Source organism: Rhinopithecus roxellana, chromosome 13, assembly GCF_007565055.1.
Source record: "Rhinopithecus roxellana isolate Shanxi Qingling chromosome 13, ASM756505v1, whole genome shotgun sequence".
NCBI lineage: Eukaryota > Metazoa > Chordata > Mammalia > Primates > Cercopithecidae > Rhinopithecus > Rhinopithecus roxellana.
Window position 1 is genome coordinate 124,930,138 of NC_044561.1, and position 13,745 is coordinate 124,943,882.

Genomic DNA, 13,745 nt, shown 5'->3' on the forward strand with positions numbered 1-13,745 from the left:
TCCCAAAATGCTGAGATTTTTTGTATTTTTAGTAGAGATGGGGTTTCACCATGTTGGCCAGGATGTTCTCAATCTCTTGACCTCATGATCCACCCGCCTCAGCCTCCCGAAGTGCTGGGATTACAGGCATGGGCCACCGCGCCCGGCCGTCATGGTTTTTTATTGTAAAGGATATTGCAAGGGATACAGATGATGTGCCAGCCAGAAGACGTACACAGGGCAAGGCGAGGGGGAAGAGGTGCGGAGCCTCCATGTCCTCCCCAGGCGTGCCACCCTCCAGGAACCTCCAGATGCTCAGCTATCCAGAGGTTCCTCACACTCTGTCCCTTGGGTTTTTATGGAGGCTTTATTACATAGGCATTATTGATTACATCACTGGTCAATGGTGATCAACTCAACCTTCAGCATCTCTCTCCTCCCCAGAGGTGGAAGGGTGGGGACTGAAAGGTCAAACCCTCCAATCACAGATTTTTAAACCTGTGATTAAAAAATCACAGCTTATTCCATCCTGAGGCTTAGCCACCAGACATCACTTTGGAAATTCTAAGGGGTTTAGGAGTTGGATGCCAGGACATGGGGAGGGATGAAGACCAAGTATTTTTTTTCTGATTATGAATTACAATATCACAGTCCTTGTCTATGGGGAGAAGGCAGAAACAAGAAACAGGTTAACAGAAAGCATAATGTCCCATAGTAATACGTGCTGCAAAAAGAAAAAGAGAAAAGGAAAGTCGGAGGATGTGATAGGAGAGATGGGAGGGGGCCCGTTAGCTGGGTGGCCAGGGAGAGCCACCCTGAGGGGTGACCTCTGAGCAAAGACCACAGTGACAAGCCTAGTAGCTAGCAATGTGGTATCTGGAGGAAGCACGCCGGGGAAGGAAGGCTGTGCAAAGTCCTGAGGCAGAAATGAGCTTGGCATGTGCAGCTGGGAGGGGACTATTCACAGAGCTAGGAGGGGACCAGGACCTGTGGGCACCTGCAGGCCAGGGGGTTGGGATTGAACACCACTGTGAGCACAGTGGGAAACTACAAAGGGTTTAAATCCATTGTGATGCATCCCCCATTATAATCATTTGCATATTATAGGTATTTATGGTTTGCTGTCCATCTCTCCCATTAGAATATATTAGAATATAAGGTGAAATTTCATTATAAAATGTTGGCCACTGTATTAGTTCATTCTCATGCTGCTATAAAGAAATCCCCCAAACTGGGTAGTTTATAAAGGAAAGAAGTTTAATTGACTCACAGTTCCACAGGGCTGGGGAGGCCTCAGGAAACTTACAATCATGGCAGAAGGCGAAGCAAACGCATCCTTCTTCACATGGTGGCAGTAAGGAGGAGAATGACAGGAGTGCAGAGCAAAGGGGAGAAAAGCCCTCACGAAACCGTCAGGTCTCATGAGAATGCAGTCAATATCATGAGAACAGCCCTGGGGAAGCACCCCCATGATTCAATCACCTCCCACCAGGTCTGTCCCCCAACACATGGGGATTACAATTTGGATTACAATTCAAGATGAGATTTGGGTGGGGACACAGAGCCAGACTCTATCAGCCTCTAATTCAAACTTTCAAAAAAATTCCCGTGGGCTGAAACGCACTTACTCCATCATCCAGAAATTGTACTTCTGGGCATTTATCCCAGAGTCATGAAGACTCGTGTCCACACGAGAGCCTGTGCGTGATTCTCCATAGCAGCTGTTTATAATGCCAAAGCTTTTGGAAACAACACATATGTCCCTCCATAAGGGGGTGGTTCAACAAGGTGGGGCACGTGGTACTCAGTGACAGAAAGGCTTGAACTCATGGTGTAGGTGACAACCAGGATGGACCTCAAGGAAGTTAGGCTAAGTGAAAAGAGCCCCTCTCAAAAGATCGCAGACTGTATGATTCCACTTATAGAACACTCTCAAAACAAAATTATAGAGATGGAGATTAGTGGCTGCCAGGGGTTAGGGATACTGGGGGAAGGCAGCTTGGTGCACAGAAATCCCTGTGGTGACAGGACATTTCTGCCTCTTTTTTTCCTTCTTTGTTTTTACGTAGCCCTAACAGAAAGATCGTTTTTTAAAACAATTTTTGAGGTAGGGTCTCACTCTGTTGCCCAGGCTGGAGTGCAGTGGTGCAATCTCAGCTCACTGCAGCCTCGACCTCCTAGGCTCAAGCAATCCTCCTGCACAGCTTCCTGAGTAGCTAGGACTACAGGTGCACGCCACTATGCCCAGCTAATATTTGTATTTTTTGTAGAGACAGGGTCTCACTATGTTGCCCAGGCTGGTCTCAAACTCCTGGGCTCAAGCGATCTTTCCACCTAGGCCTCCTAAAGTGCTGGGAGGCATGCACCACGGCGCCCAGCCCTTCTGTATCTTGTTGTTGGTGGTGATTACCCGAATCCATGCAGGGTATGCAACAGGCCCAGAGCTCTGCAAGTACACATTGCTACATGTCAACTCCGTGGTTTTGGGATTGATTTACCTAAGATGCAACCACAGGAGGAAACTGGGAAGAGCACACGGGACCTCTCGGTGCCACCTTTGCAACTTCCTGTGAACCTATTATTATTTCAAAAGAAAAAGTTAAGAAAAATTACTGTGGGCCAAACAAACATGGCACGGGCAGGGGAGGTTTGGTGTCTGAGCCAGTAGTTCATAGCCTCTGCTTTCAAGGGACCGGGCGTTCTCATTCTTGATCCATGGCTGCTGTTTCTTTGGTCTCATTTCTCTGGTTCAGAGACCCAGTGACTAGGTCGAAGGGCAAGGTGGACGTGTCAGCTGTGGTATCAGAAGTTGCAGATGGAAACATTTTGTGTGTTTGCATGTGTGTGTGCATGATGTATTCATTTTTAATTGCTGTGTAAAAACTTTGCCGTAAGTGTAGTGGCTTACAACAATGCCCACTTCTCACACAGTTTTTTTGTGGGTCAGGAGTACATGTAAGGCTGGCAGGGTCTCTGCTTAGGGTCCCCCCAGGCAGAAATCAGGTATCAGTCATGGCTGCTCTACCATCTGAGGCTCAGGCTCCCTCTTCCAAGCCACTGGTTGTTGGTGGAATTCATTTCTACAGCTGTAGGACTGAAGTCCATGCTTTCTTCCCAGCTGTTGTCTGGGATCTCTCTTGGGTCTTAGGAGCCACCCTCATGTCCCTACCATGGGACCCCCGTGGTCTCACAATACCGCAGCTTCCATCTTCAGGCCACCAGGGAAGTCTCGTGGCTACTGTGGGGTCTTATGTAAGACAATGTCATCATCTTCACAGCTCCCACCACACTCAAGGGAAAGATTACAAAAGGTGAGTGCCAGCGGGGGGCGGTGGCTCACGCCTGTAATCCCAGCACTTTGGGAGGCCGAGGTGGGCGGATCATCTGAGGTCAGGAGTTTGAGACCAGCCTGACCAACATGGAGAAACCCCGTCTCTACTAAAAATACAAAATTAGCCAGGTGTGGTGGCACATGCCTGTAATCCCAGCTACTCCGAGGCCTGAGGCAGGAGAATCGCTTGAACCTGGGAGGAGGAGGTTGCAGTGAGCCGAGATTGTGCCATTGCACTCCAGCCTGGGCGACAAGAGCGAAACTCCGTCTCAAAAACAAAAACAGGCGGGGCAAAGTGGCTCAAGCCTGTAATCCCAGCACTTTGGGAGGCTGAGACGGGCGGATCATGAGGTCAGGAGATCGAGACCATCCTGGCTAACATGGTGAAACCCCGTCTCTACTAAAAAATACAAAAAACTAGCCGGGCGAGGTGGCAGGCGCCTGTAGTCCCAGCTACTCCGGAGGCTGAGGCAGGAGAATGGCGTGAACCCGGGAGGCGGAGCTTGCAGTGAGCTGAGATCCAGCCACTGCACTCCAGCCCGGGCGACAGAGCCAGACTCCGTCTCAAAAAGAAAAAACAAAAACAAACAAACAAACAAACAAAAACCCCAAAAAACCAAAAGGTGAGTGCCTCTTAGGGCCATCTTAGAATTTAGCCCATCACCCGCATCCAGGTTCATGAACAAGGCCCTGTCCAGTGGCCATGTCCCCTGTCTAATGCTCAATGTTTTGTTAGCACCAGCGCGATGCCTCCATCACCTTGTGCTGGAGCAGCCTCTTTGAAGCTGGGTCCCATTCCTGGTATTCACACCCTTGAGTGACTTGTTTCTACCCAGTAGAGCATGGCAGGGCTTATATCCATGGCTCCCACAATGACATCACATTGTGAGGTCCCTGTTGTGTTAGTGACTCACTCTAGAATCTTACTCTCCTTATTGGCTTTGAAGATGCAAACTGCCATGAGTCCTACAGCTGCAAGGGAATGCATTCTGCAGACAGTCTGAGCTGTCAGCTTGCTCTGATAAACACGTTAAGATTTAGGCAACTGCAGTGATCAGCGGTTATCATTTATGTATCAACTTCTCTTTTTATTTTTCATTTCCTTTTCTTTTATTTATTTATTTATTTATTTATTTTTGAGATGGAGTCTCACTCTGTTGCTCAGGTTGGAGGACAGTGACATTATCTCGACTCACTGCAACCTCCACCTCCCTGGTCAAGCGATTCTCCTGGCTCAGTCCCCTGAGAAGCTGGGACTACAGATGCACACCACCATGCTCAGCTAATTTTTGGATTTTTAGTAGAGACAGGGTTTCATCATGTTGGCCAGGCTGATCTTGAACTCCTGACCTCAGGTGATCCACCCACCTCTGCCTCCCAAAGTGTTGGGATTACAGGCATGAGTCACTGCACCTGGTCTTATCTATTTATTTATTTTTTTGAGACAGGGTCTCACTCTGTCACCCAGCCTGGACTGCAGTGGTGATATCACAGCTCACTGCGGCCTTGACATCCCAGGCTCAAGTGATCCTCCTACCTCAGCCTCCCTAGTAGCTGAGACCACAGGCACGCACCCCCATGCTTGACCACTTTTTTTTGTTTGCTTGTTTTTTGTTTTGTTTTTTCTTTTTTTTTTTTTTCTAACCTTTTTCTCCCAAGGCTCCATTATCCAGACTATTCTGTATATTTTTTGTAGAGTTACGGTATCACCATGTTGCCCAGGCGTGTCTTGAACTCCTAGACTCAAGGGATACTCCTGCCTTGGTCTCCCAAAGTGCTGGGATTACAGGCTTGAGACACTGTGCCAGGCCTCAATTTCTCTTTTTAAACCACAGGGTGTGGTAATAGAATTTGAGTTTATGCTGTAACAGCAGAGTTGAGTAACTTTAAGTTATGGCTCCAAAAATGACATCTAATGCATTTTAACATGAAAATATTGCATGAAATTGACTGGATCGAGAAAACACTATTTTCTAGGCAAAACTGTGGTCTGCAAAGTGTGTCTTAAGCTAGGTCAAAGACATGGGGGATACCATTTTTGAGGAATTGTGAAATCCAAATGTACAGCAGATTTTGTTCTAATTTATGTCCTTGGTGCACCTGCTCTAAGAAGTTTTGGCAATTTCCCCTTTTGGAGGATCCCCATCTTTAGCTGGTAGTGCCCTGGATGCAGCTATACACAAAAATACAGTTTATAGGCTGGGTGTGGGAGCTCACACCTGTAATCCCAGCACTTTGGGAGACTGAGCAGGAGGATCACTTGAGCTTGGGAGTTCAAGACCAGCCTGGGCAATAGACTCTACAAAAAATATCTTAAGAATATTAGCCTGGTGCGGTGGTACATGCCTGTGGTCCCAGCAACTAGAAAGGATGAGGTGGGGCCAGGCGCAGTGGCTCACCCCTGTAATCCCAGCACTTAAGGAGGCTGAGGCGGGCAGATCACCTGAGGTGAGGAGTTAGAGACCAGGCTGGGCAACATGGTGAAACCCCAACTCTACTGAAAGTACAAAAATTAGCCAGGCGTGGTGGCGGGTGCCTGTAATCCCAGCTACTTAGGAGGCTGAGGCAGGAGAATCGCTTTCACTCAGGAGGCAGAAGTTGCAGTGAGCCGAGATCACACTGCACTCCAGCCTGGGCAACAAGAGCGAGACTTTGTCTCAAAGAAAAAAAAGGAAAGGCTGAGGTGGGAGGATCGCTTGAGCCTGGGAGGATGAGACTGCAGTGCGCCATTATCATGCCACTGCACTCCAAACTGAGTGACAGAGGGAGACCCTGTCTCAAAAAATAAAAATACAAAAAAAAATTTATAAAATTACATTTTTGTCCTCCAGACAAATATGTTTGTGAAGATGAATATATCTACTAATGAATACATTTCCTGGTTTTTGTTTCGTTTCATTTTGAGATAGAGTCTCGCTCTCTTGCCCAGGCTGGAGTGCAATGGTGCAATCTCGGCTCACTGCAACCTCCACCTCCCGGGTTCAAGCGATTCTCCTGCCTCAACCTCCCAAGTAGCTGGGATTACAGGCACCCACCACCATGCCTGCCTAACTAACTGTGTATTTTTAGTAGAGATGGGGTTTCACCATGTTGGCTGGGCTGGTCTCGAACTCCTGACCTCAAGTGATCCACCCACCTCAGCCTCCCAAAATGCTGGGATTCCAAATGTGAGCCACTGCACCCAGCTTCTGCTTGTTAACATATGAGATTAGTGTAAACTAGGGGTTGGCAAACTTGTTCTGTAAAGGGCCAGTTAGTAAATATTTGTGGGCCATGTTGGTTTCTGTTGCAGTAATTCAAGCCTGCCATTGTAAGCACAAAAGCGAGAGCCATAGACAATGTGGAAATTTTGTGGCACGAAAGCAGCCATAGATAATACGTAAATGAATGAGTGTGGTTGTGTTCCAATAAAACTTCATAGGTGCTAAAATTTGGATTTTCTGTAATTTTCATGTCATCATATATATATATATATTTGTTGCCATATATATGTATTTATAGCTACAGGGTCTCACTATGTTGCTCAGGCTGAACTCAGACTCCTGGGCTCAAGCAATCCTCCTGCCTCATCCTCCAGAGTAGCTGGTACTACAGGTACACACCACCATGCTCTGCCTGATATTTTTAACCATGAAAAAATATAAAAATCATTATTAGTTCAGAAGGCCGTGCAAAGATAGGCAGGTGGCCGAATTTGGCCTGAGAGCTGTAGCTTGCTGACCGCAGATCTAAGTATCTACTGGTTAAATGAAGGTAATCTAAAACCTGCCCCATCTTGAGATTACTTGTTACAACCAATTTTTTTTTTCTTATCTGGATTTCTTCAGAGTGGGCTGTGACAATAACTCACATACTCCAGTTTGCTTGAAAACACTCATAAATAATCTGGAAGGCAAAAGAAGTAATCTTGGCTCCTTCTATTTCCGCTATATCGAAAGCTGAGAGTTAAGACAAAAAGCAAAATGTTCAAGGACCTTTTACAAGAGGTCCACCTCCTACACATGGAGAAAATCATCTGTGTAGGGAGGATCCTGAAAGTCTTGTACAAATAATGGGAGTGGACTTTGTGGTTGGCAAGGAAGGTGGCAGCGATTTAGGACTTCTCTGTCAGGCACCAGAAGTTTGGACTGAAGTGAAACAAAGGAATTTCCATGGTGTCCCACAGCTAACTGTTCTCTCCAGACACGCCCAGGTGTGTCTACGAAACCATCAGGTTGGCCATTTATTTATTTATTTATTTATTTATTTATTTATTTATTATTTTTTTGAGATGGAGTCTTGCTCTGTTGCCAGGCTGGAGCACAGTGGTGCAATCTCGGCTTACTGCAACCTCCGCCTCCGGGGTTCAAGCCACTCTCCTGCCCCAGCCTCCCAAGTAGCTGAGACTACAGGCACTCGCCACCACCCCCAACTAATTTTTGTATTTTAAGTAAAGACAGGGTTTCACCACGTTGGCCAGGATGGTCTCGATCTCTTGACCTCGTGATCTGCTCGCCTCAGCCTCCCAAAGTGCTGGGATTACAGGCGTAAGCCACCATGCCCGGCCATATGTTGGCCTTTTAAATGAGGAAAGATGGGCTCAGGGGTCAGTAGGGGCCTTACAGCCCTAAGTATGTGCAGAGTCAGCCACACTAACATGCAAAATATCCACATTTTAAATAAGTATGATAAAGTACATATCAACTGATTGGGGAGCCCCTGGTTAGCACATCTGTATCCAAAACCCCAATGATATAGAAAGCATGACTTGTTTTTCCCTTCTTTTTCTAATTTAAAAATAATAGAGAAGGAATCTCACTATGTTGCCCAGGGTGGTTTCAAACTCCTGGACTCAAGCAATCCTCCCGCCTTGGCTTCCCAAAGTGCTAAGATTACAGGTGTTAGCCACCGTACCCGGCCTCTCCCTTTTCCTTTTTTTTTTTTTTTTTTTTTTTTTGTTTGAGACGGAGTCTTGCTCTGTCGCCCGGGCTGGAGTGCAGTGGCCGGATCTCAGCTCACTGCAAGCTCCGCCGCCGGGTTTACGCCATTCTCCTGCCTCAGCCTCCGGAGTAGCTGGGACTACAGGCGCCCGCCACCTCGCCCGGCTAGTTTTTTGTATTTTTAGTAGAGACGGGGTTTCACCGTGTTAGCCAGGATGGTCTCGATCTCCTGACCTCGTGATCCGCCCGTCTCGGCCTCCCAAAGTGCTGGGATTACAGGCTTGAGCCACCGCGCCCGGCCTCTCCCTTTTCCTTAATCCAACTATTGACAAATGTAACTGCTAGTTTGGAAGAAGGAAAAGTCAATAATACATGGAACCTTTGAAATGCAATGAGTGAAAGGACTCTTGTGAGAGAATCAGATGACTCTAGAATACACCCCTCCTAACTGAATCATTTTACCATTTAAAAACTATCATTAAAGCCGTCTTTTGTAATATATCAAAGATAAAAAGCAGTTCTGTATCTTGCACAGATAGATACTGTAGAGAACAAGAGTTTGTATGGAAACAACGTCAGCATCTTATCCCAGATTTCCCTAGCTCCGTCATCCACCCACGGCCATTGCACAGAAGCACGAGCTCATCACATACTATTATGTAGCTTTCACCACCCACAGCTCTAGAGGACATGAGAGAGGCAAAAACAAAACCATCACTGCTATGGCTGCTGGTCTCACATTCACTTTTTCTTCAAGTGAAAAAGAGAAAAGAAGCAAGATCTCAAACGTGGAAGTTCTTTTCTTCAGAATACTTTTATTGATTTGCATACAGTTTGTCAACACAACTTTTTTCTCTCCTACTTTGACACACAAATCCATTCAGCTAGAGCTTTGTTCTTCCCATATGTCATAGATCGTGAGATGGTGTGGATTTGCAGGCATCTCTGAACTTTGAAGCCTGAGGTTACTGACATTGCCTGTTGCCATGGCACCTTTAAGATGCCGCACTTTGTACACAAACCTCACAAGCTCCACCTCGAGTTCGTGTAAGGTATTGAATGTACAGTCTTTGAAAAGAGAAGCATTTTGATTTTTCTTTAGTGGAGTGCGAAATGAGAAGCATCGAAGGCCAGGAGGACTCTGCTCCTGTCGAGAAAGATATTCAAGGTCAGTAATATGATGGACTTTGCTGGTTTTGACACAGTTCCAAGAGAGTTGGGCTCATTTAAGAAAAGATGGTTCTAGCATTGCTTGAGTGCAGGCATTGGCAGACTATGGCCAAATTTGGCCCTCCACCTGCTTTTGTAAATAAAGTTTTATTGGCACACGTTCATGCTCACTCATCTGTATATTGTTTAAGGCTGCTTCATGTTACAGCAGCAGACTTGAGTAGTTGCAAGGAAGACTATACTGCCCATAAAGCTGTAAATATTCACTCTCTGGCCCTTTACAGAAAAAGTTTGCCAATCCCCCCTCCAACCAGTTTGGGCACAAGATCATGAAATGCTGGGTCTTTCTAGGGGAGAACATGCTTTCTTTCCCTTTCTCTTTCTACTTGAAAGAGTTGTTTATGGTCACTTTGAGGCCCAGCTGTTGCTACTTTACACCTTTATCTCTTGTTTTTGTTTGTTGTTTTGAGACACAGTTTCACTCTGTCACCCAGGCTGGCATGATCTTGGCTCACCCCAACCTCCGCTTCCTGGGTTCAAGCAATTCTTTTTTTTTTTTTTTTTTGTGAGACGGAGTCTTCCTCTGTCACCCAGGCTGGAGTGCAGTGGCATGATCTCAGTTCACTGCAACCTCTGCCTCCCGGGTTCCAGCGATTCTCCTGCCTCAGCCTCCCAAGTAGCTGGGATTACAGGCACCTGCCATCATGCCCGGCTAATTTTTGTATTTTTGTAGAGACGGGGTTTCATCATGTTGGCCAGGCTGGTCTTGAACTCCTGACCTCAGGTGATCCACCCGCCTCGGCCTCCCAAAGTACTGGGATTACAGGCATGAGCCACCACCTCTGGCCCAGGTTCAAGCAACTCTTACGCCTCAGCCTCCCAAGTAGCTGGAACTACAGGTGCCCACTATCATACTGGCTAATTTATTTTCTTTTTTGAGACAGAGTCTCACTTACCCACGCTGGAGTGCAGTGGCATGATCTCAGCTCACTGCAACCTCTGCCTCCCAGGTTCAAGTGATTCTCCTGCCTCAGTCTCCTGAGTAGCTGGGATTACAGGTGTGTGCCACCACACCTGGCTAATTTCTGTATTTTTTTTTTTTTGGAGACAGAGTTTTGCTCTTGTTGCCCAGGCTGGAGTGCAATAGCGCGATTTCAGCTCACCACAACCTCTGCCTCCCGGGTTCAGGCGATTCTCCTGCCTCAGTCTCCCGAGTAGCTGGGATTACAGGCATGCCCCAACACGCCCGACTAATTTTGTATTTTTAGTAGAGACGAGGTTTCTCCATGTTGGTCAGGCTGGTCTTAAACTCCTGACCTCAGGTGATCCTTCCACCTCGGCCTCCCAAATTGCTGGGATTACAGGCGTGAGCCACCGTGCCTGGCCTTTTTTTTTTTTTTTTTTTTGAGACGGAGTCTCTGTCACCTGGGCTGGAGTGCAGTGGCTCCATCTCGGCTCGCTGCCACTTCTGCTTCCAGGGTTCAAGTGATTCTCCTGCCTCAGCCTCCCGAGTAGCTGGGATTACAGGCGCCCGCCACTACACCCAGCTGTTTTTGTATTGTTAGTAGAGACAGGGTTTCACCATGTTGCCCAGCTGGTCTTGAACTCCTGACCTTGTGATTCACCCGCCTCAGCCTCCCAAAGTGCTAGGATTACAGGTGTGAGCCACCGCACCTGGACTAATTTCTGTATTTTTAGTAAAGACGAGGTTTCATCATGTTGGCCAGGCTGGTCTCAAACTCCTGATCTCAAGTGATCCACCTGCCTCCACCTTCCAAAGTTCTGGGATTACAGGCATGAGTCACTGTGCCTGGCCTACACATTTATCTCCTTACAGAAGTCTCATATTTTGTTGGGATGATACCATTTCCATTTAGCTCAGGAATTTGCAGTAAGTCAAACACTAGGAAAAATGTAAAAAGCAAGGGGGAACAGTGAATCTGGCCCTGTGAATAATTCTGACCTTCTAAAACACACCATAAGTTCTTTTTTTTTTTTGAGACAGTGTCTCACTTAGTTGCCCAGGCTGAAGTGCAGTGGTATGATCTCGGCTCACCACAACCTCTGCCTCCAGGGTTCAAGCCATTCTCCTGCCTCAGCCTCCTGAGTAGCAGGGATTACAGGCACATGCCACCATGCCTGGCTAATTTTTGTACTTTTAGTAGAGACGAGGTTTCACCACGTTGGCCAGGCTGGTCTCAAACTCCCGACCTCAGGCAATCCACCTGCCCTGGCCTCCCGAAGTGATGGGATTACAGGCATGAACCACCACGCCTGGCTGAGTTCTTGAATCTATCCTACATTTGAAAAAATCCATCTAACAGGAGGAACTCTGAGCCAATAAGCTAAAGGTCATCTTCCACTGTTTGTCCCAGTATCTGTGGATCTGGGGACTATTGTCTTCATAAGGATACATCAGGATTGCCAACTTTGCCCAGAACCATGAGGTCAGTTCATTTTACCCAACGGTACCACCTAGACTCACTAGAACATCCGTTTCCCTGAGATTCCTGAGATTGAATCAATAGAAACATGGAGCCATCCTTACCTTATTCTTCTTACTGTCTCTTTGATACTTCAGTATCACAAACAGCACAACAACAAACCAAAGCCAGAGCCATTTGCTCCCAAGCCAGCCTTGGGCGTGCTCTGGTAGATTCTGCCGAATCCGAAAGTGCCCTCCGCACGGCACCTTCCCCTGGGGTTCGCTAGTTTTCTCTCTCAGAAAAGAGAACATAGAGGCATAGCTGCAGGTGAGGCACAGAAGCAGGACCAGGAACCATTTCAGCGTCCACATGGTGGGCAGAGATGGGGAAGGGAGATGCTCATAATGGGTTTGCTTGTCCTCGCAACTGGGAGACTGGGCACCTGGTGCCAGGCCCTTGGTGATGTCACAGAGGCCCTGAGCTGAGGCCACCCTGGCCATTGTGATGATTTCAGGACAGAGGTTAATGGGGCTCACAGGGGTCGCCCAGGAGGAGGACTCAAAGGGAGATGGGGGCATTTCCAGCAGGCAGTAAGAGAGAGAGGATGGGGTAAGAGAGAGAGGATGAGCATGACGGGGTGCCAATTCCCTGCCAGGGGACTCTTTCCAACCCTGGAGCTTTGCTGGGAGAGGCCATCATGTTTCTGTTTTTCATTTGTTTGATGCAGACATTGTGATGAGCAGAGGGAGATGCCATGTGCCCCATGGAGCTGAGTTAAACGGCAGAGAAAGATATTAAACCACAGGCTACCTACAAACTCAAAATACCTATGTGTTTTGTTTGGCCTACATTGTTTCTAAGAATTATTTGTCAGTACTTAAATGTTGCGGTGGGGGCGTTTCACTTTCAAAGTTCAGGTTTCTGGCCTCCTTTGAAAATATGAGAGTGTGGCCGGGCGCGGTGGCTCACGCCTGTAATCCCAGCACTTTGGGAGGCTGAGGCGGGCAGATCACGAGGTCAAGAGATCGAGACTATCCTGTCCAACATGGTGAAACTCCGTCTTTACTAAAAATACAAAAATTAGCTGGATGTGGTGGCACACGCCTCCCTACTTGGGAGGCTGAAACAGGAGAATTGCTTGAACCCAGGAGGCAGAGGTTGCAATGAGCCGAGATCGCGCCACTGCACTCCAGCCTGGCAAAAAAAAAAAAAAAAAAAAAAAAAGAACGAAAGAAAACAGAAAACGAAAAGAAAAGAAAATATGAGAGTTCTGGAAGCACTGGGCCCACACTGTCATAGAACCAGTCTCCTGCTGGAGCCAAGTGAAATCATCCATCCTGTGGCCATATTGCCTCCACGGTCCTCACCACTCCCTATTACCCCACACCATCATTGACAGCAGCAGTATGTGCCTGCCTTGGGTTAAGAGTACACTTTGGAGCCGGGCCTGGTGGCTCACACCTGTAATCCCAGCTTTTGGGAGGCCAAGGCGGGCAGATCACCCGAAGTCAGAAGTTCAAGGCCAGCCTGGCCAACATGGTGAAACCCCATCTCTGCTAAAAATACACAAATTAGCCGGGCGTGGTGGCATGTGCCTGTAATCCCAGCTACTTGGGAGGCTGAGATAGGAGAATCACTTGAACCTGGGAGGCAGAGGTTATAGTTAGCTGAGATCGCACCACTGCACTCCAGTCTGGGCAACAGAGTAGGTCTCAGTTTCCAAAAAAAAGAAAAAAAGACTATCCATTGGGCCAGGTGCAGTGGCTCAATTACACCTGTAATCCCAGCACTTTGGGAGGCCAGGGTGGGCAGATCACCTGAGGTCAGGAGTTCCAGACCAATCTGGCCAACATGGCAAGACCCCGTCTCTACTAAAAATACAAAAATTAGCCAGGTGTGGTAATGTACGCCTCTAATCCC

The 13,745-nt window shown here is 47.5% G+C and overlaps 1 protein-coding gene across 1 annotated transcript; it reads right to left on the reverse strand.

Moving 5' to 3' along the window:
* Positions 1–9,024: 9,024 nt before the first annotated feature.
* Positions 9,025–12,883, reverse strand: FAM209B (family with sequence similarity 209 member B). Its single transcript, XM_010360520.2, has 2 exons — positions 11,948–12,883; positions 9,025–9,376 (listed from the first exon to the last, which is right to left on the reverse strand). Exons 1-2 carry the CDS (start codon positions 12,401–12,403, stop codon positions 9,110–9,112), a joined length of 723 nt encoding a protein of 240 aa, XP_010358822.2. The 5' UTR covers positions 12,404–12,883; the 3' UTR covers positions 9,025–9,109.
* Between the last annotated feature and the right edge of the window lie 862 nt (positions 12,884–13,745).

Coding starts and splice junctions, on each gene's coding strand:
- FAM209B (XM_010360520.2), bottom strand. CDS start 12,403: ATGCCCCCATCTCCCTTTGAGTCCTCCTCCTGGGCGACCCCTGTGAGC. Junction 9,377..11,947: donor GAGACAGTAAGAAGAATAAG/GTAAGGATGGCT, acceptor CTTTCTCGACAG/GAGCAGAGTCCTCCTGGCCT.